The sequence below is a fragment of the Cardiocondyla obscurior genome, linkage group LG05 (genome assembly GCF_019399895.1).
Source record: "Cardiocondyla obscurior isolate alpha-2009 linkage group LG05, Cobs3.1, whole genome shotgun sequence".
NCBI lineage: Eukaryota > Metazoa > Arthropoda > Insecta > Hymenoptera > Formicidae > Cardiocondyla > Cardiocondyla obscurior.
This window is the reverse complement of record NC_091868.1, coordinates 8,008,661-8,029,416: the sequence shown is the minus strand read 5'-3', so window position 1 is coordinate 8,029,416 and position 20,756 is coordinate 8,008,661. Positions and strand designations below refer to the sequence as shown.

The 20,756-nt window shown below is 38.0% G+C and overlaps 5 protein-coding genes across 12 annotated transcripts; 2 read left to right on the top strand and 3 right to left on the bottom strand.

The window, feature by feature from the left end:
• Positions 1–2,739: 2,739 nt before the first annotated feature.
• L(3)72dn (UTP4 small subunit processome component l(3)72Dn) lies at positions 2,740–5,813 on the bottom strand. The gene is made up of 4 exons (XM_070657182.1): positions 5,410–5,813; positions 3,796–5,335; positions 3,032–3,334; positions 2,740–2,933 (listed from the first exon to the last, which is right to left on the bottom strand). The coding sequence occupies exons 1-4, from the start codon at positions 5,511–5,513 to the stop codon at positions 2,817–2,819; spliced, it is 2,064 nt and encodes a 687-aa protein (XP_070513283.1). The 5' UTR covers positions 5,514–5,813; the 3' UTR covers positions 2,740–2,816.
• An 87-nt stretch (positions 5,814–5,900) lies between these two features.
• Positions 5,901–10,115, top strand: Lfg (lifeguard). 3 transcript variants are annotated; one of them, XM_070657189.1, is made up of 6 exons: positions 5,908–6,100; positions 7,460–7,526; positions 8,104–8,226; positions 8,313–8,493; positions 8,599–8,869; positions 8,998–10,115. In XM_070657189.1, the coding sequence occupies exons 2-6, from the start codon at positions 7,478–7,480 to the stop codon at positions 9,355–9,357; spliced, it is 984 nt and encodes a 327-aa protein (XP_070513290.1). In that variant the 5' UTR covers positions 5,908–6,100; positions 7,460–7,477; the 3' UTR covers positions 9,358–10,115. The 3 variants fall into 3 exon arrangements, with proteins under 3 accessions (XP_070513293.1, XP_070513290.1, XP_070513291.1); XM_070657190.1 differs by lacking the exon at positions 5,908–6,100 and adding an exon at positions 6,582–6,720; XM_070657192.1 differs by lacking the exon at positions 7,460–7,526 and having other exon boundaries at positions 5,901–6,100.
• Positions 10,116–10,678: 563 nt separating this feature from the next.
• Positions 10,679–12,917, bottom strand: Rab10 (RAS oncogene family member Rab10). Its single transcript, XM_070657193.1, has 5 exons — positions 12,627–12,917; positions 12,034–12,094; positions 11,836–11,974; positions 11,658–11,747; positions 10,679–11,548 (listed from the first exon to the last, which is right to left on the bottom strand). Exons 1-5 carry the CDS (start codon positions 12,751–12,753, stop codon positions 11,363–11,365), a joined length of 603 nt encoding a protein of 200 aa, XP_070513294.1. The 5' UTR covers positions 12,754–12,917; the 3' UTR covers positions 10,679–11,362.
• Positions 12,918–13,193: 276 nt separating this feature from the next.
• On the top strand, positions 13,194–19,190 carry LOC139102959 (uridine-cytidine kinase-like 1). Of its 4 annotated transcripts, XR_011545806.1 has the most exons (12): positions 13,194–13,481; positions 13,593–13,717; positions 14,292–14,462; positions 14,644–14,750; positions 14,878–15,048; positions 15,140–15,211; positions 15,310–15,561; positions 15,643–15,852; positions 15,947–16,132; positions 16,206–16,518; positions 18,308–18,674; positions 18,849–19,190. XR_011545806.1 is itself a non-coding variant. In XM_070657187.1 (11 exons), the coding sequence occupies exons 1-10, from the start codon at positions 13,426–13,428 to the stop codon at positions 16,515–16,517; spliced, it is 1,662 nt and encodes a 553-aa protein (XP_070513288.1). In that variant the 5' UTR covers positions 13,194–13,425; the 3' UTR covers position 16,518; positions 18,308–18,817. The 4 variants fall into 4 exon arrangements, 3 of the variants coding, with proteins under 3 accessions (XP_070513288.1, XP_070513287.1, XP_070513289.1); XM_070657187.1 differs by lacking the exon at positions 18,849–19,190 and having other exon boundaries at positions 18,308–18,817; XM_070657186.1 differs by lacking the exons at positions 18,308–18,674; positions 18,849–19,190 and having other exon boundaries at positions 16,206–17,412.
• On the bottom strand, positions 16,731–20,693 carry LOC139102958 (uncharacterized). 3 transcript variants are annotated; one of them, XM_070657183.1, is made up of 12 exons: positions 20,082–20,693; positions 19,539–19,616; positions 19,366–19,460; positions 19,192–19,263; positions 18,952–19,098; positions 18,597–18,672; positions 18,330–18,517; positions 18,089–18,233; positions 17,801–18,016; positions 17,432–17,550; positions 17,156–17,291; positions 16,731–17,067 (listed from the first exon to the last, which is right to left on the bottom strand). In XM_070657183.1, exons 1-12 carry the CDS (start codon positions 20,370–20,372, stop codon positions 16,756–16,758), a joined length of 1,875 nt encoding a protein of 624 aa, XP_070513284.1. In that variant the 5' UTR covers positions 20,373–20,693; the 3' UTR covers positions 16,731–16,755. The 3 variants fall into 3 exon arrangements, with proteins under 3 accessions (XP_070513284.1, XP_070513286.1, XP_070513285.1); XM_070657185.1 differs by having other exon boundaries at positions 19,730–20,174; XM_070657184.1 differs by having other exon boundaries at positions 19,366–19,616; positions 19,730–20,174.
• Between the last annotated feature and the right edge of the window lie 63 nt (positions 20,694–20,756).

The window sequence follows — 20,756 nt, the reverse complement described above, 5'->3', positions numbered from 1 at the left end:
ATGTACTATAATTTGGTTACTTTAAAATTATTTAGCGGAGTTTGCTAAATGTTTTCTGTAATCGTATTTTTATGTTATTCTAATAAAATAATTTTTACAAGAAACGCGATTTTTTAAAAATAATATTAATATTACGGTGGGTTAAGTTAAATTACTTGTACTGTGATTTTAATTAGATTAATATTAGTATTTAAAAAGAAGGGACTTTTCGCGAATTTTTGTCATCGACAAAATTTAAATTTAAATATTATATAAACCATATAAATACAAGTTTACGGCAATCAACGGGCATTTTAAAATATTTTTAATTATCACTGCAATTCTCAAAGTATCAAAAGGTCAAAGTGTCGTCAAATGGCCGCCGTGTTTCACGAAGAAGAGAATAAAATTCAAGGTTCATTCTGACGTCGTTAGGAATGATCACAATGACTAACTACCATGCAGATTACAGTCATAATAATTCTTGCAAGTGCTTACAAAGCGAAGATGTACCCGTGCCTGGTGATAATCGCTCGTCCGCTGCATGTTCGTCCGCTGCATGTTCGTCCACTGCATGTTCATCCGCTGCTTGCTCGTCCGCTGCATGTTCGTCCGCTGCATGCTCGTCCACGGCGAAGTGCACAGAGTCGGGGAGGTTGGCAAAGGAAATCCGTTGAATCCCGCGATGTCCACAGGTATCTACAGTATAGCGCAGCACAATCACGATCACACACTTCAACACATTACGAGAAAAGGCCATAAGCACTCCCGGCACTATTCTCACTCGAAGTTCAGTCTCGCGAAACCGGGAAACGCGGAAAACGCGACGTAAATTCGAACGCGGTGCAACGTTAGTCGCGGCGCGAATCTTCTGGACGCGATCGCGAGAGTTATTGTGGAGCCATCTCACGAGACGCGAAGTTACCAGCGAGCGAAGCAGCACACTAAGATGGCGACTACGAATTCGCGATCGTCTTTTGTAAAGAGCACGCCCCGTTGTCGTAACAGGCACCGACACGTCGAGCGGAGGCACGAATTGTTCGGGCTAAGCCGTAGCCCTGATTAATCGCAGGCTGGGAATTTGCATGCGCCTGCCAATGCTCGTGCATTCGTCATGATTTCGATTCAGCTCGATCTAAGGCGGACTCGGATTGCCGCGCGGGGCTGTGACGTACTCCACACCGCGCGTTATCGAAATTACACGATTAAAGAATTCCCGTCAACATCGGATATGTTAAGAGGGAAATCCGATTGCTGCGAAACACTTACTGTTATTACTCGGGCACGAAATCTTTCTCTCTCGCGGTTAAGAAACTCGTGAAATATGGAGCGATTTCGGATGCGGGCCAACGGTCGACGCGACGAGTTTAACTGATCAGTCTGGCCACTACTGTCGAGGACTACCGTAAAGCCATCTAACGATTCTTTAAGTAGGCTGACCGCGCAGTTTAAATTTTAAATAATAAAAATTATGCATAAAAGAATTCAATAAATAATTAATAAATATATTGCGTGTAAATTATATTTTTTTAATTTAATGTAGAAATAAAGAATATTAAATTTCTTAAGTTCTTATTAATGCTAGAACAAACCAGGCGCACGCCTCGCGTGCGCTATTTTTTTTTTTTAATCCTAATTCGTGCGCGTTATTTTAATTGGGGGGCATTGATTAATTATAATTTCTATTAGATAATTACAATTAAGTAACTTATGATCGACGACGGGTTGCTGGTTCAAGAGACACAATACACATACGAACAACGAAAAAAAATCATGCGACTTACCAATCTGCATTCAGCGGAGTTGAAGATATCTGCCGGTGACTGTAACATAAGAAGAAAAATATTAATGTAGACATATATATTAATTAATAAGATAAAAAAGGTAAAAGTTATTTTTTAATAAAGATTTAATTTTAAAAAATTTATCCTTACCTAAGAGTTGCTCCGCCGATGCAAGATGCTCGTCCCGAGCCTGCTCCTCCTCTCAGATGGGACGTGTCGAGTCATCCTTCCGCGCACTGGACACTCGCGAGATAGTCCACGACACTCCCGACCGTCTCAAATCTTCGAGTTCGACACGAGAAACAAGCTACGACGTACGGATGCCTCGATGTTTTCGTTTAGAACTCGAACCGCGTGCTCGCCGTGACCTCAAGTAATACGCAGTAGTTATAGAATCATTCTTCCGCGCACTGGATACTCGCGAGATAGTCCACGGCATTCCCGACCGTCTCAAATCCTCGAGTTCGACACGAGAAACGGGCTACGACGCACGGATGCCTCGACATTTTCGTTTCGAACTCGAACCGCGTGCTCGCCGTGTCCTCTATAGTACGTAGTAGCACGAGTCACATAGTTCACTCGCGATCAGGCGATCGATGGAGCGCTGTGATTGGTCGGCGTGCTAGGGAAACTACGCGTCGACCAATCACAGCGTTTCACTAGACCAGGTGCACGATGATAATCCGTGAGAGAACAACACGCAGATACCTCGACGTCTTCGTCTCGAAACCGATCTCCGAGACCGCTCTCCGCGTGGCCGCGTGTCCTTTCGTTCGCAGTGAATAAGTCATGTAAGCCTGCTGCGAGCTCGCGATCAGGCGATCGATGGAGCGCTGTGATTGGTCGGCGTGCTATGGATTTTTATCACCCCAAACGAAAGAACCAACCAGCATCGACTTTAAGCGGTAACAATAAAATCGAGATTTATTTAAGTGTCTCACACGCTTTTTTATATAAGGATTAATATTAATTAAAATAGTTTTAAATTTTTTATTCAATTAAAATTTGTTATTAATTATTATTTTAAGTCTTATATATACACACATTTTATATTTACATGCCAAAGAATTTTTGTTTTAACGTGGGAGGTAATTTTTCTGAAAGTGATGTCGGATTCACCTCCACAGCAACCATCTCCTCGTCGTTCAACCAATTTAAGTAAACGAGATGCTGTAAAAATTAAAATTTTGATTATTTTCTCTTTTCTATCATAAATAATTTAAAAAATGTTTTTAAAATTAGCAATTTAAAACAATTTTCTCAATTACCTTATATTTCTTAGCAACTTGAAACGTATGTTGAGATTGTGAGCTGGAAATTGAATTACTATCTTCTATGCACTCTCCGTTTTCACGCTTAGGAACTTTAACTTCTTTATCCAACAATTCGCCATTTTTATTGATAATATATATGCTCGAATCGTCTTGTAAGATTATGATATTTTCATTTTGCGGGTCGAATATGATGTTTGTTATCGGGAATGGGCGTGCTAACCATTGTTTTGACAACCGACTTTGCAAGTTGTTAGAAAACTCCGTGTACCTTTTTGTAAGGATGTTGTATTCGATGATCTGAAAATTAATTTTTATAACCATTAGTAATAATATTCTATTATTTGGAAATATTAAGAAAAATATGGATTATTTCAAATATTAATTTAAAAATTACTGTCTTAAGCCTTTTAATTTAAATCGTGCAATTTCTAAGTCCTTTTATTGTACATTTTTAATTTAATATCGTTTATATCAAAGAGTAATAAACTGTAGAACTTCATAAAGTCTATACAAACGGAAAATTTAATAAAAGGATTATAGAGGCAATTACGTGTAACGTCGTTGCGTAAAAAGGAAACTATAATAGTAATTAACAGTGTATTGCGAATTTTTACTGTTGCAAGTCATTAAACGTGCTATATTTTACGATAAGGCATATTCGAGTCAGTTATTATTTTAATATCGCCCTATAATGCACGTTATGTGTATTATTCATTTTAAATTTATATGTAACGTTATATATAACGTGCTATATTTACCTTATGATCGGAATACACTATGACCAGATTAAGCGTACTTTTCTGCACGGCTATTGCCGTCGGTGAGCAGTTATATTTGGGTAGTTGCCATCCCTTGAGCGATTCAGTCGTTACGCCGTCATCAATAAAATATACAGCAACTTCACGTTGCCGGTCAGCGCATACAAGATACTTACTATCTGGAGAAAAGCACACGAGACCGATATTTTTAATAGACTCCTTCGTCGTTTGAAACGATCCAATTAAACTTAAGCTTTTCTTATTTACTTTGAACAACGTTACAGTATTTTCACTGCCGTCGTTGTTAATGGCAGCAAATAATTTACCATTTGGACTGAATAACATTTTTTGTATTCGATTCATGGATAAGTCGGTATCGTTTCTAGACAACTGAGCGTCGCCTTCCACCACATCAAAGTTAAAAACTCTAACGTGAGTATCTGTCGAATACACAATGGTCTTCGAGTCTTTGTTAATGGCATAAGAGATTATGCTTTCGTCACCTTTCGTTTGTAACTGCAGCAGTTTAATGGGTTCTTCATCTAATTGATGCAGCATTGAAGAACGTACTAATTCTGGAGGATCTTTTGTAGCTGTACCAAGTCTCCATAACTGTAGATAATTTGTATATCTTAATAAGATACATCTAGATTTTCGGCAAATTGTGGCACAGGGTGGTTCTAACAGTGGAGGATATTTTACAAGATTTTTTGGTGGATAACTTGACACAGCAAGATATCCATCTACTCCAGCCGAATATAGTTTCCCATTAGCTTCCACCAGTGCTCTGACATCATGAGCATGTAATCTCCTCTCAATTCCTTTTACCCATTGAGACTTTCCACTTGATTTAAGGACAACTTTGCAAAAGCTTCTTACAACTGGGTCTACACCAGCACAATATACAACGTTCATGTCATGTGATATAGTGATAGCCAGTATATCAGCTGCATGACTTTCATGGGACTCTATTAAAACTCCCATTTGTGGATCCCAGAAGCATAAAAAGCCATGAGAGTCACCAGATATTATAATATTGTCATCAGTGACTGCGAGACACCAAACAATTGTTTCTTTCTTGATGTTACTTTTTGAAGTGGTCATTTTATGAATTGCATGTCCAGATATGGCACTCCAAACTCTGATAGTATCTGTAGAACCTGTATAAATCATCTCACCTGTGTTATCCCATTTAATACACAAAATTCTTCCTTCCTGTTTATCAAATATTCTCTCATAAATTAATTTATCCTTATGTACAGTGAAAGTATTGATAAATCCATCCTCTGTGCCAACAGCCAAACAAGATTTTTCTTGATTTACATCCATGCACCAAGCTGCTCCTCCTATCACTGTTTGTTCGTGCTTGATACTCAGCATTCGTAAATCATATTCGATTACTGTACCCTGAAGTCCAGTTGAAAACAGTCTAGAATCAATCCAGAGAATACTTTCCACAGAGTTTTCGGCATGGCCGGCAATGGTGCACTCAATAAACGGTGCATTTTCCACATTCCAGATTTCTATAGAATTGTTGTTTCTGCAGAAGAGAAAGAGCAATCAAAAGGTATTCGTAAAAATAAACAAAATGATAACGTTATTGCGCTGTCTAACCTTGCAAGAGCTAGCTTTTTCGTTTTCGACTCATGGCACAAGCAGGTCACCGACTTCGGCACCAAATTGTAAAATCTTATGTTATGTATGCGATATGAAGCCATTTATTCTTACAATCAAGTCTAATCTCACATACAATCAACTCTGTTTAATGAAGTACTACCATACATAACCATACCACTACACACGTGGCACGTGGACGTGATCGCACGAGAATAAATCTCAACGCTCCTATTACTCGAGCCACCTGCCTTAAGCTAGTAACATTTTATAGGGTTCTCGCGAAAAGTAAACTGTGCGAATGTTTTCCGATTTAATGTCTTTTCGTCCAAGATATTATTCTATCCTTGTTCGTTAAATGTTAGACAAGACGTTGTATCAGAAGCACTCCATGGGTGAACGAAGTCGCAAATGCGCATGCGCGTCGTGGCACGACACTCCCCAGAACGAACTAAACGTCGGATCATTTCATGTCGTCGTCACCGGCTCACTTTCGGTCGAGACGCGTCGGTGTGACCCGGAAACGAGGCTATACAGTGAGTGTTTGTCGCGGTGCGTAAAGTGTGTTGCGTGCGTTTACATCGCCAGTGTTCGTCGAGTGAGTAGCTGTTACCCACCACAGCGCAGCATATTTTTCCAGCTACCAAATCAAAACACGGCGAGCTAGCAGGAACACTACGTATCGGACGAGGTAAATACACATAAGTATTTGGGGGAGTGTAACAGCGGTTATCGATTGCAGACTATTTCCAGAAAGAACGTCGGGTGACGCATCTAATCGACGTGTTTAACACGTCCGCGACGTCTCGCGCTTTTTATTCTTTTCGTTGCTTCGCGCACGCGACTCGTTCCTTTGATTCGCGATTCGGACATTGTGTACGTACGGCTTCTAGAAGGAAGCTCCGACTCGTGACAGTACACTGTAATTGTAATCGATTATCGTGATTTGATACGCGTGACCTTGTAGTTGCGAAAAATCAATTCGGCACGAAACGGCGTAACACCGCGTCATCAGATCGGGACGTTTGAATCCTCGTTCTTTTTTCATCTTAAAATAACTTCCAGCGGCTACCGCGCCTATTTCGCAAAATATCGTCTTATCACGGATGAATAACACTATATGCGTTACGTCAAGTTACACATGCACGCGCAACTGATGTTTTCCGTATATGTACATTCGTGTTCGTGCGCGCACGCGTGACATTTTCCTAGGAAAGTAACACGCAAACCTTTCTTAATCGCGATAAAGTTGATTACAGCAAACGATCGTCGCTCGTTATGTGTAATTAGCACTCAAAACTAATTAAGCAGGTAAAATTGGAACTGCTAGCGTACGTATTCGGTGATTAACACCTTCCACTTCGCTTTGCGATTAATACTGTTATCAGCTTTCGCGATTAATCATGGGAAGCCTCACTTTGCATCATATCGTAAATACTAAGCTGTTGCTTGCTACAAAGTATAATATTTGATATGATACCCTTTCTTCGAAAAAAAAACAATGTAGCGTATGCGTGTGTGTGCGTGTGTGCGTGTGTGTGTGTACGTGCGTGAATAATTTAAAAAAATAGACTAATATCAACGCTAACTTGATAATAAATATATATATATATGTATATGCAATGTATAGGTTATCACTTGTGTATTTCACTTAATTGATTTAAACTGCCTTTAGATATGCTATTAATATAATATTAAAATTAATAGTCAAATATTTTATGTCCGGCCAAAGATTTAGACGAGTTCACAAATTTTTTATTCTTTTCAATGAGTACGTGTAAAATTAATATCATTTTTTATCACCTGTAGCCTTATCTTCCCGGAGATAAAAAGTTTTACAAAGATAATACAGCTATAATTATGAGATTATCTACATTAACGATTAGTAAAGTTTTCTAATGTAAGATTAATTTACCCTGAATTAATTTTGGTGATTTTATGTATTGTACACTTTTAAGGCGGCTGATTTATTGATTTATTGTTTGGAGTTCAATTAATACTCCTTTCACTCGCAAAAGAGGCCTAGTTATAATAATAGGTTTTTTTTCAGCTAAAACAAAACCAAAAGATGACAACTTGGCAAGCACCTGGTACAGGATTCTATCCAGGGCAACAAGGTTCTGATCTTTTTCCTTCTGTTTTTTAATATATATTTTATATCATTACATTTAATTATTTTTATGTGTTATGTTTGGGAAGCATATTAAAAACCGTTCAGCCAGCAGTTAGTATGATCACTTGCTTGAAAAGAAATATCATCTCATGCATTTGAAAATCACATTACATTGTAATTCAACATTAATATGATAATTATGTTAATTAATAATACTTTTATTTTAATTAATAATACTTGAGAATAACGAATGTTCTTGACTTAGCAGTAACATCTACAGTGACTGTCATCGTTAAGGCATATAGTTAATTCCATATATTCATATAATACATTGCAGCAAATTATTACAAGCATAATCTGCAAATGTCATCGAGCAGCTAGTTGCACACACAATCATGGAAACTTAACAAAAGCATATATTATGCACTATACATATGTATATATAATATATATATATGCTATATAGAAGTAGTGGCTGCTGTTACTCACAAGGTTCCTCAAATTGTTATTGCTTAGCAAGATTACATGCACGTTGTGCTGCAACGTCGATATATTTATGTTTCACAAATTTGATTGTGCAGGTCCATATCCATATCCCCAACAGAATCCTGGGTATCCACCACCACAAGAAGGCTATCCGTATCCTCAACAAACTCCAGGGTATCCACCACCTTACACCGGCGGAAATCCTCCACCTCCACCAGGTAAATATAAACAATTCAGGAATTATTTAAAATACTTCAATTTTATCACAGTTATTTATTTATTGGTCACTACTATCTTTTTGTAGGTCCAGGATTTATACCTCCACCATACGGCGAAGCGCCGCCACCAGTTAATCCAGAATTTGGAGGAGTACCTCCAACAACTCATTCAGGAATGTACGGATCCGGTTATGCAGAAGATCCTATGCAGGATGAGATCAAAGGGTTCGAATTCAACGACAAAACTATTAGAAATGGGTTTATTAGGTAAATATAAGATTTAAGTACTCTGGATATTCGCTGTAGTTATATTAAATTGTGTCAAAAGTAAAAAGTATTTAATAAATAATAAATATATTTTTTCTTTTTCAGAAAAGTGTATAGTATCTTGATGTGTCAATTGATTATTACATTTGGAATGATTTCTATATTTGTTTATGTGGAATCGACAAAGCTTTGGGTCAGACAACATACAGAATTGTTTTGGGTTGCATTCGCCGTAACCTTTGTTCTTCTCATATGTATGACATGCTGCACCAGTGTAAGACGTAAAGCGCCGATGAATTTCGTGTTTTTGTTCCTATTTACATTAGCAGAGGGTTTCTTACTTTCTGTAGCAGCATCAACGTATGATTCGAAGGAAGTAAGTTAATCGAAATAATTTATTTGATAGATGTGCAAATAACTTATATGTTATTATATAATAAATTATCGTATATATTATATATAGTTATGAAAAATCAATGTTTTAACATAAATATATTTTTGCAGGTCATGGCGGCTGTTGGAATTACAGCAGCAGTTTGTCTTGGATTGACGTTGTTTGCATTTCAAACTAAAATCGATTTTACCGGAATGCATACTGTTTTGTTTGTCGCTGTGCTCGTTTTAATTATTTTTGGCATAGTTGCATCGTTTTGGGGCGGAAAGATTGTAAATTTGGTTTATGCTGCGCTTGGGGCGCTAATATTTTCTTTATATTTGATTTACGATACACAAATGATGATCGGTGGAAAGCATAAATATTCTATTTCACCGGAAGAGTATATTTTTGCCGCATTGAGTCTGTATCTTGATGTTATCAATATCTTCCTTTACATTCTAACCATTATTGGCGCATCGCGAGACTAACTGATGTCAATTTGAATATTTTGACTTGTGTTACAATTATTTAAAAAAATACACAGTCAGTTTTTACTTATCACCGTCCTGCTCGAGCTCTCCAGTTATTGCTCCGAGAGTCTACTGTAGGTGAATAAATAAAGTTTAAAAAGGCATAAAATTGGCAAGACTTTAATTTCTATGAAGATAGCTTTTACAAATTTTCAAAGATTAATACACACCAATAGCACGCTTATATTTGCCTTTTGTCTAGTTCTATAAGGTATAAAATATAACAAAGTATTTCCCATTATTTTGAGGGAGAAAACATATAAATTCTTGTAATTTCTAATGTGTAGAATAGCGTATCGTTCTTATTATTGTCATAAAAATAATTTAAAGTTATTTCCTTGTCTACATTAATTTAAGTAAGTATTAATTGTAATCTTTTGTTGAACAGCAAACGATTTTAAATTTTCATACTTTACATTTTTATTTTTTTTGAAAATAAATTTTTCTAATGCGATCGATGGGTGTACACGTATAACAAAAAATACGAAAACCGATTATTGATATATAATTGTTATAAATATACGTCATAGTGTGATAAAAAAAAAGGATTAGTTATAGTAATATATTATCTAAACTTTTGACTGTAACTTTCCAGGCAACTTGGAGATATGCACTGTGTTGCCTATACATACACGTACATATATAGAAAATTGAAACTGTATCTATATTCTTTGTTCAGATTTAAGTAATAAAATGTACGATTTACTTCTCTGGTATTTGTAATCTTTTTCTATTTCAGATAACACTAACGTGCATCGCTATTCTTTTACAAAACAAATATCATAATACTATTCATGATGAGGCAATTTTCGTATAGTGTTATGTAACATGATATATAGAACGTCATACGTAACTTGAGAAACGTAATTAGATGAGAAGTCGTCATTAATACTTTTTATCTTAATAAACTTAAAACAAATCAGAAAATGTAATTTTAGTTATGTATAAGCACATACTATTCTTCACATATCTTTAATATTTACGTGTACAAGTTACGTGTGTATAAAACTATTTTATTTATGTAACTAAAATTTTGCATGTTGTACACCGAAAGGCAGATATAACATTTGCTGCGGTGACTGCAGCTAACGTAAGTGATCCTAGGAGGAAATCGAGAAAGGGGAAGTCACCTACGCTAGCTTCCGTCACCGCAGCAAACGTCATATTTGCCTTTCAGTGTACAAAGATGCGGACTCATTATATGTAGAGTGGAATATACATACATACATACGTGACACGAACGTGCACGCGTGTGTTTCAGAAATAAAAGTAACACAAATTCGAAATTGCGAATATTTATATTTATAATAAATCGGCCGTACACAAAACAGTAAAAGCTTTTGGTTTAAAATTTTTCTTAACTTAATGTACAAATAAGCATGTGTGGTGCGATTATTCACATAGGAAAGCGTTTAATGTCCGAAAAAAAAAAGAAATTAAATTAAAAGCCGACAGCACTCATACTCACACCACTCAACTTGGTAACAATTGCAGCCTCGTAACAAATAATATGTCCTAGTTACTTTTTGTTCGTGCACCAATGTTTTATATTTATATGAAGCATGAAGGTCCGCCGTTTTTCTTGCCATCCGTACAAAGTAATGAAATTTTGTCCATCACACGTACATTCGTAGATACAATTACATATGTAAAACTGCGTACGTAGTTTTATAAAGTTATTGACATTTATATATAGATATAATTTAAAAAACGCTTTTTTAATTATTGGATTGGCTAACACATTTTTGTTAGCAACGTTTCTGTAGTATAGAAAAAATGTATTTCTTTTTTTTTTTTTTTTCAGATCAAAAATGAGATTGGATTACATCTGATCAGGCAGTGTCGTGAAGTGTTTACGTTATGCTTTAAATTATGCTCTAAATCTATATCGAGGGATCTATCCCACGTGGCACGAGCTGATATATAGTTCGTTATACGCCGTTAAAATAAATAATGTATAAAATTAGCAGCACCGGTTCGAACTTCTCTCTACCCTTCGATCAACCGTCACTCTGTCAGGCGCATCTTGCGGCTCCTTGCCGTGAGTTTTGTCCAATATTGCTTCTGCTAGTTCGCTAAATGCTCGATCAATATTAATATTTGCCTTTGCGGACGTCTCCATAAATCGAATGCCATGTTCTCTCGCTATCTGTAAGCAAGAGGAAAAAAAAAAGAAATTTTATTTAACAAAATCACATTCTCGATAAAGAGTTATCGCATTGACCGTATATATCAAAATTAATTTATAAAATATTTACCGCTTCTCCTTTCTCCGTACTGACAACACGTTTTTCTTCCATGTCACTCTTATTTCCTAATATCATTTTTTCCACATCTTCATTTGCATGCTGTAAGAAATTATTTATAGAAATCATCACGTACTTTTGACAAACTTATAGATAGATTTACAAATATGTGGAATAAATTATAACGTACCTCATCAATATTCCTCAACCACTTTACGATATTTTCAAATGTTTTTTCGTTAGTAATATCATAGACGAGCATAATGCCCATTGCGCCTCTGTAATAGGATGTGGTGATGGTGTGAAATCTTTCTTGCCCAGCTGTGTCCCTGCAGATAAGGGAACATGTGTATAAAGATAATTTCAAACGTACACATTGACGACTCACCATATCTGTAATTTGATTTTCTTTCCTCTCAACTCCACAGTCTTGATTTTAAAATCAATACCTAAAACAAAATAAAGAAATTTATATTTCTATCAAATCGTGTTCCATTAAAATTCATCAAACAAAAGAATAAAATGTAAAAAACTTTTATCAATAATTTTCTGACACACTGGAAGAAATACTTCACAGCTTTTACTTTTATAAAATAATTTTTTCTCGTGCTAATTGTAACGTTTACAAAATCTTGTGATTTATGCAACGTGAGCTGGTGATCAGAAGCGGAATATAGCGAGATTCGTTAGAATCTCGCAGGATCAAAGTACGACTTTTTGCTACCGAAGAAAAACACGCCGATGATTACACCCCGGCCGTCGCGCGTACGTGTGTGCACGCGTACACGCGCGCACACATACGCACGTGTGTACTTAACGCGGAAGAAGTTAGGCGATCGGAGATGATTTCGCAGAACAAGGCGCGTCGTAATTGTTACAACCGGGCCGCCGCGTTCTAACCTAATCGCCGGGAGGAAAAACGCGAGGCTCGTCGTCGAGGTCCCCGATCTCGCAGCTATCCCCCTTTTCCCCTCCCCTCACCTATCGTAGAAATGAACGTGGTGGAGAAGGCATCGTCCGAAAAGCGGAAAAGTATGCAGGTCTTGCCGACGCCGGAATCGCCGATGAGGAGCAGCTTAAACAGCAGGTCGTACGTCTTCTTGGCCATCGCGTCGCCGTGGAGGCGGCGGGGTCCCGCGTCGAGGTGTAGGCGCCGATGCGGCGCAGGTAAACAGTGCGAGAGGTGCTCTCGACGTAGCGGTTGGCTGGCTTGTCGCTCTCGATCAGCGCCGACGATCCTCCGCACATCGAACGTTACCGCACCGGTTATAGTCGCTCAAGGTCGAACGAGGGCGCGCCTCCCGACGGGCTGCGACGCACGGCGGTTGTATGTACGTGTGTGGGACGTGTGCCGCCGTGTATCATGCGGGCGAACCGGTCGCGGACTATTAAAAGACGGTGTACGACGTCACGCGACGGCCGAGTCAACGCGACGCAGAAGCCACCGGGGGGTGAACGCGGGGTGACTTTCGGCACGCTCGATTTCCCTCTCTCCCGCGCGCTCCGTGCACAGTGCACGCTCACAGCGGTCTCTTCGGAGGTTCGGCCGGCCGACAACGCGGAGACGACGGAGATCGAGCGACGATCCAGTATTACCGGCTGAATGAGCGCGCGTTTTGCCACGACATCCGCCGTCCGTACATATGTAGAGAGAGCGCGGCGTGGCGCTTACGTATGCAGTAGACGCAAATAGTGGAAACTGCAATCAACTGCAAGATTGCAACGAGCTGTACGAGCACGTTGTCGAGGCTGAAACCGAGATCATCGGAGACGACGGAATATGGCAGCCAAAATGCAACCACCGTTCGAGCCACCGAGCTCTGCAAGCTCTGAAAGGTAGTCACCCCCTTTTTTTTTTTTTTTTCCCCTCCGTAGTTGTGCATCACATTTTTTCTTGCGGCGCACGTGGAAAATCAATGGGTGTTTTTATCGCGGAATTTTTTCCAGCGACGAGGGCGACGTATGCCTGGACGATCGCGAACTCTTTCTCGCCGACGAGCTGTGCGAGGATGCCGAACATTACAGACACTCCGACGTGGGTACGCCGCAATCTCCGCGACCGCCGTCCACAGGTAAATCCAATTTACGGATAACTTTCGCGAGGCTTCGGGTCCCGATATTCCTGATCTCGGAAAATAACATTGCACGCGCACATAACTTGAGTTTATCTCGCGCGTAAAAAACGATTTGCGTGATTTATCGCATATAATTAATAATGGAACAGTCTATGATGACTCAGGTCAATTATCTATTAGCAGTAAATCATCTGTACTATAAATCAGAAGTAAATATTTGATCAGTGAATGAAGAAGTTGTAAAGAGAAAAAAAAAGGAAAAACTCGTAATTTATCAAGTGACTTGTACAAATAATGTATAATTTAATTATGTGTATATATATTTTTGAAATCATACATTTTCAGAATCACTTTTATGAAGCTGTACCTGTGTTCTTGTACCTGTAGAAGAAAAATGAAAGAGTTCCATGCTCCTTAACGAATTCTTAAAGGACAGCTAATAAAAAATCTGTAGAAGGTTCTCTTTTTACCTTTAATCCTTTTCCTAATCCTTTACTGTGGATCATATAAAATCATATATAAAAATAAAATTATTTTTAAACAAATACTAAAAATTATGCAATTCCAACAGGTTCACAAAAATCGCCGCGTTCACGGAGACAACGCACAACTAGTATGTCGCAGTCAAGTAAGAAGACGTCCGCAGAATCTATTCTCAGGAGCAAAACACGAACCATTTACACAGCTGGTAGACCTCCGTGGTATAATTCAGCCGGTCAACAAGTAGAACCTTTTGTTATCGGTTAGTGCAGCGCTTCTCGTCAATTTAATTAAAATTGTTTTTTTTTTTATTTTAATTAATTTTTTTTATTATATTAATTTATTTTAATTTATAATTTTAATTTATTACCTGACGAATGATTAAGTTTTCTATATGAGATACACTCTTATTATTGAGTATAACTTAAAAAATAATGTGATAGGTATCTGTGGAGGCAGCGCTTCTGGGAAAACAACAGTAGCAACAAAAATTATAGAATCTCTAGACGTACCATGGGTGACCCTTCTTAGTATGGATTCTTTTTATAAAGTATGTTTCAACATTCTTAATCAATAACGTCTGCTAAAAATGTCTTGTACAGTGTAATCGATTTTCTAATAGCGTGATAAATAATTTAATAATGGTTTACACGTTATTAATAATATTTGTCTTGCAGGTATTAAATGAGAAACAGCACGAGATGGCTGCGCACAACGAGTATAATTTCGATCACCCTGACGCGTTTGATTTCGAACTTCTTAAAGTCACGTTGCAGCGTTTAAAGGAAGGACGCATGGTAGAAGTTCCTATTTATAATTTTGTAACGCATCGCAGAGAAAGTAGAACGGTAAGTTGACCGGTTATGATTTTTATTTTATTTGTTATGCAGGAAATCAATACGACTTGTAACAGAATCATTTCTTTGATTTATTTGAAAGAAAACCATGTACGGCGCCAACGTAATTATCTTTGAGGGGATACTTACTTTTTACAATGTGGATGTTTTAAAGGTAAATTGAAAAAAAAACATTTAATTTTATTTTTTAGAGATTTTATTTTAGAAAATTTGTCGAAAGAAAATAATATACAATATAAATATTTTATTAAGCTGTGCGACATGAAAGTTTTCGTCGATGCGGATGCGGATGTCAGACTGGCTAGGCGTTTACGAAGGGACATTTCACAAAGAGGCAGAGACCTGGAAGGTGTATTAAAACAATATAGTAAACATGTACAGCCAGCTTTTTACTATTACATAGCGCCTCTCATGGTCCATGCGGATATTATTGTGCCGCGCGGAGGAGAAAACGAAGTGGCAATAGAACTAATCGTACAACATGTTCACACTCAACTTCAATTGGTAAATTGCTAATCTTTATTTTGCATTTCAATATACATATAATTATTATTAGTTTTAATCTCATTTGTACGTCATTTTCAGAGAGGTTTCAAATTGAGAGAGAAATTGGCGCATTCGTCTATTGGTCAACCGTTGCCTTCATCTTTGTACTTACTTCCAGACACGCCTCAGATAAAGGGTCTTCATACGTTTATACGAAATAAGGATACTTATAGAGATGAATTTATTTTTTATTCGAAGCGCTTGATTCGCCTAGTCATCGAATATGCATTATCTCTGCTGCCTTTTGAGGTAAACACAAGTATATCGTAGGAGCATGCTTAAGGCTATTTATTTTCTGGTATTTTATAATCCATAATAATAATTTTATAATTTTTATATAAAGGATGTAACTGTTGAAACACCGCAAGGAGTGTTATACAGCGGCAAGCGAGGTGCAACAGACAAAATATGCGGCGTGTCGATATTGCGCGCTGGCGAAACTATGGAGCAAGCAGTACGGGACGTGTGTAAAGATATACGGATAGGAAAAATTCTTATCCAGACTAATCAACAAACTGGCGAGCCCGAAGTACGTGTTAAAAATTTTTTCAAGCGTATTCTTTATTGCAGATAAAATAATTTATTTTATTTCTTGTTTGTAGTTGTATTATCTCCGATTACCAAAGGATATCAAAGACTACAGAGTAATATTGATGGATGCTACTGTTGCAACTGGCGCTGCCGCTATAATGGCAATAAGGGTACTATTAGATCACGACGTTGCTGAGGAAAATGTGTTACTGGCGTCATTGCTGATGGCTGAATCTGGTGTGCATTCAATCGCGTATGCCTTTCCACGAGTGAAAATCGTTACCTCCGCGTTAGATCCCGAGATAAATGAGAAGTTCTACGTACTACCCGGCATCGGTAATTTTGGCGACAGATACTTTGGCACTGAGCCGTCGGATGATTAAGGTGATGTAAGATCTCTGTTTAAAGTTATTACTTATATTCGCTGCGTTGTGTAAATTGTGATACAAAGAAGATATCAATAATCTATCATATCTTTAACAAAAATTGTTATTTTAATATTGCTAAATGTGCCTCGTTTTTATTACAATTTTATCTTAACAACCTATGACATTAAGATCAGTTTTCCTACTGCTATTTTCATATATGACGTTGGCTTTTCTTTAAATGTCAACTTATATTTTAAAGAGGTGTTGTACCAATGCCACCGGTTTCCGCGATATCGGCAGCCGTGCCACGTAATTGTCTATAGCCTCGCGAACTTGCTCGATGCGAGCGTCTCCACGAATCTAAATTACTACTTGTAGGATTATTTGGTTGGCTCAGAAGATAGGTTATTAAACGATCCAACGCAATCAAGTCTTCACTCGTATTGCCAGAATTTAAACCTTTGTGCGTCTTTAAATCTCCACTAATGATTTCTTCGACGCTTTCATCCTTTATATTACCTCTACTCGTGTTTCCTCGATTGTGAAGACCGAGCCGAGAGCCAATCTACAAGTATTTTTAATTCTTAAACTGTTAAGAAAAGTTATATAACATATTACAAATTATTAAAAATGAAACAATATTAAACCAATACCTCTTCCGGCCCATGTTGCCCATAACTAAGTCTCTGTACTTTTCGGAATGTTTCATCGTTCATCGCTTCTCTAACTGCTTCATTTAGCGTACGTTCCAACGCTCGTTGTTTAGTTTTACTCAGTCCATCGTAGAAACTAAGTCATACGTGTATTTTTATATATGCACTTTTACGTTATTGTATGATTCATGATTTATCTCATGTACACATAAGTGCAATGTAATGTTAATATTTATACTTGTAGTTATCATTTTTAATATTTTTTATATATTTTACCTTGAATCCAAGGAACTGTTATCTCTGGAGATATTTTTATCGCGAACCAGCCGGATATCGTGCTCCCAGAACCGACGCAGTTCCGGTGTAGACGTGTATGGCGCGGCCACTTCTTTAATCTGTGAAAAAGTGATTACAGTAGAAAATAAAAATAACGTGCGCGATAAGAGCAGATTAAACGTATTATTTATCAAAAACCGAATTTTACGTATCGCTATGTAATTCGCGTAACTCGATCGTGAAACTGTAATTAACGACGCTACACACATTGTGTCGGTGACGTAATAATACGGGATGCAAATTATAGCCGCAATTTGCGATTGTTCTCGGCCATTAACGAGCTATATGTTGCGTGCTAACTTTAATTACCTTCAGGACTATTATCGCTGTAATAAAGATGCACATTACATTGATAAACGTCAGACACGCGCTGATAATGCCATTGCAGAAGAACTCTACGGGCAAGTAATCGCTATAAATATACGTGTAGGAACTATTAAAGTTTGTATAAGATTCGCCTTTGATATGAGGCATTTTTATAGGTCGATATATGAGCCATATGCATCCCAGAGCCCAAAATAAGCCCTGCGAAAGATAAAAATTAATCATCAACGAATACGAATCCTACAATGTGTGACATCTACGTTATTCTCTTACGCAATTAACGACCGGCGGTAGCAGCGAAGCTGATATGGCGACACCAATTAATGGTCCATTGCTGCCTTGCAGTAAAGCGACTGCGACACCTGTGCCAGACGGAAGGGCCCAAAGAACACCCATCCAAAGCGATCTATAGTTGCCTCTAGATAATATAATTTTCAAATTAAATTTGTAATTTGATAATTGAAAGCTAATTTACAGCGTTATCAATTTCAGAATATCTGGCCGTAATACCCACCTGCCCTTCATTTCGTCGGTTGGCCAGTCATTGTAGCCCCATGGCATTTCAGTTGTGCCGAGGATGAGGCCAAATATGAAGCCAAAGAGTATCGACAAGAAGATACCGAGCATCAAGCTCTTCAGGCCGACCAGTTGCAGGTCTCTGTCAGCTATGATCGTCCCGAAAGTCAGAGACATCACAGGTCCCTTTGATCAATGAGACGATCAAAGTGTGAAATGACGCGCGAACATTGACAATTAACAAAGTTGCATTAAAGGCTTTTACCATAAGCGGAGAAACTAGCATAGCTGCAACGACGTTAGTCGCACTGTTCTCGACGAGGCCAAGTGCAGCGAGACAACTGTAAGATTGAAATTTTCGCACAGTTGATTATTAAACAACTCATTTATTGTATCAAAATGCCGAGAAGTTTTGTGCTCGATATTTCACAATACTGATGTTAGAATAAATGAAATACGACGATAAAATAAAAATCACCGCAAGTATTTCTTGTAACGTTAATTTGTAATATTCCAGGATTTTCTCGTGATCACGGACGGAACGAACTTACCAGAGACCTGCTTTAATTACTTATTTATCTAGATATAAGGATAAAAGGAGTAATTTAGCAGCTTCTTACTCCGCCGTTAATACCAGGCACACGTAATCGAAAGTAAGATCACCGCCGCTACGAACACCATCGACCACTTGCTTCACCGTTAATTTCGATCTGATCGATCCCACGAAATCATTCCAAGCGTTTTTGCGTTCTTCCGATTCTTTACGTCTGTAAATTAAAGAAAGTGCGTTTTCAATAGCATTTAATAAATGTATCTTCGCTCTTGTACTAATCTTATTAGCAGGAGTAAATTAAAGATACCTGCGAGCGGCATCTTTAACAGCCATCTCTATACTGTTCACACCGCTGTACGTGCATTGCGTTGGAATTACGCTACAAAAAAGAAAAAGAAGAAAAAAATTAATAGACAAAGTCACGACTTTCGCACGCACCAAAGCTGGTACGGTTTCTAGTTCAGCAGTTCTTAATATCCACCTTACTATCGAGTTCATCTTGACGCCGATACCCATCTCGGTGAGGCAGTGTATGCAGTTTTCGCAGGGATCGCCAGCGGGCACCGGAAATATCACCTTCCACCACAGAAAGCCTCGTTTGCATTCACGTTTGGTATACATAAATAGAAAGGTATTCCGCAACTTTTACCATACCTCATAGTACATGTCTTCCTTGTCCTTGCACCACACGACGTGCTCTACTCTTAGTTTCTTGAGAAGCTCTTCCAGCACCTGCAAAAATACCTGACTTCTTAAGGGATAAAAAGTTAATGAAAAGAATCTATGATAACATCTAATAAAGTCGTCTGGAATAACAATTATGTCAAAATTATGTAAATACGTACGTGAGTGTCTTTTGACAATATTTAAGACACGAAATAATATAAATGAACATAAATAAAATACTGCAACGTATCCCCCGACTTGCAGATTTGTGAAATGTAAATAACTAACATATTCGACAGAATATTTGAGGCGTAAACATTTCTTTGTAACTCCAGCACGTAGCTACGGTTTATATTACCGACCGTGCGGTTCAAATTCTGTACTCGCACGTAGCCACGGTCTATGCTACCGACAAAGCAGTTCAAATTCTGGACTCGTGCATAGCGGAGCTCTCGCCGTTCGCGGCCAGGTAACTAAATTTAATTATCTCTCATCTTTATACTAAAGTCTTTATTTTTCAGTGCTCTTTACCGTTTCCATCGACACGAAGGCTGGAGCTTGGGATCGCGCTGGATATCCACGATGTTTCCTGGAATCGACGCCGATGCCAATATCATCGTCGTCATCGTCTTCTTCGTCGTCAAGGGTGAGTAACTGTGCGCGAGATTTCGCTTCTTTTATACGAAGATCCACTTTCGGCGGTGCGATCTTATTCTTGTTTTTCTCGAGTTTTTTTGAACGCTTCAACGGCACACCAAACACGAGCTCGTGCTCGTAACTTAAAGTAGGAATGCAGACCAAAAATACGACGCCTCCGGGCATGTTTGCTCCGTATCGACGGTTTTATTGCACGAAAATTACGCGATTTGCCCCGCGTGATTACCAAGACTGCACTGCCTCGGTTTCGCCGAACGATCTTTCAGAAGACCGAAGGTGCAATTTGTTGATCGGTATGCGATAATTATTTTAATGTCTGGTTCATAATTGTTCACTAATAAAGACGGACGATTCCACGTAGTTGTTTTCAGGCGGCCGTAGCGTTAGGAATTATTCGATAATTTACCATTCTTATTACGATCTTCTCTTTTCTTTTTTTTTTTATTCGTATTAAAAGAAGAAAAACGTTTACAAGGACGGTTGATTTCGAAAAAGCTTCTAGTAATCCTTCGGCATTCAATTTGTCCGTCAAATAATTTCTTTAAAAAA

Coding starts and splice junctions, on each gene's coding strand:
- Lfg (XM_070657189.1), top strand. CDS start 7,478: ATGACAACTTGGCAAGCACCTGGTACAGGATTCTATCCAGGGCAACAA. Junction 7,527..8,103: donor ATTCTATCCAGGGCAACAAG/GTTCTGATCTTT, acceptor TTGATTGTGCAG/GTCCATATCCATATCCCCAA. Junction 8,227..8,312: donor AAATCCTCCACCTCCACCAG/GTAAATATAAAC, acceptor ATCTTTTTGTAG/GTCCAGGATTTATACCTCCA.
- Rab10 (XM_070657193.1), bottom strand. CDS start 12,753: ATGGCCAAGAAGACGTACGACCTGCTGTTTAAGCTGCTCCTCATCGGC. Junction 12,095..12,626: donor CACGTTCATTTCTACGATAG/GTGAGGGGAGGG, acceptor ATTTTGTTTTAG/GTATTGATTTTAAAATCAAG. Junction 11,748..11,835: donor GGTTGAGGAATATTGATGAG/GTACGTTATAAT, acceptor AATTTCTTACAG/CATGCAAATGAAGATGTGGA.
- LOC139102959 (XM_070657187.1), top strand. CDS start 13,426: ATGGCAGCCAAAATGCAACCACCGTTCGAGCCACCGAGCTCTGCAAGC. Junction 13,482..13,592: donor AGCTCTGCAAGCTCTGAAAG/GTAGTCACCCCC, acceptor AATTTTTTCCAG/CGACGAGGGCGACGTATGCC. Junction 15,853..15,946: donor TATCTCTGCTGCCTTTTGAG/GTAAACACAAGT, acceptor TTTTATATAAAG/GATGTAACTGTTGAAACACC.
- LOC139102958 (XM_070657183.1), bottom strand. CDS start 20,372: ATGCCCGGAGGCGTCGTATTTTTGGTCTGCATTCCTACTTTAAGTTAC. Junction 19,264..19,365: donor AAGATGAACTCGATAGTAAG/GTGGATATTAAG, acceptor TCTTTTTTGTAG/CGTAATTCCAACGCAATGCA. Junction 18,234..18,329: donor ACCGACGAAATGAAGGGCAG/GTGGGTATTACG, acceptor TATATTATCTAG/AGGCAACTATAGATCGCTTT.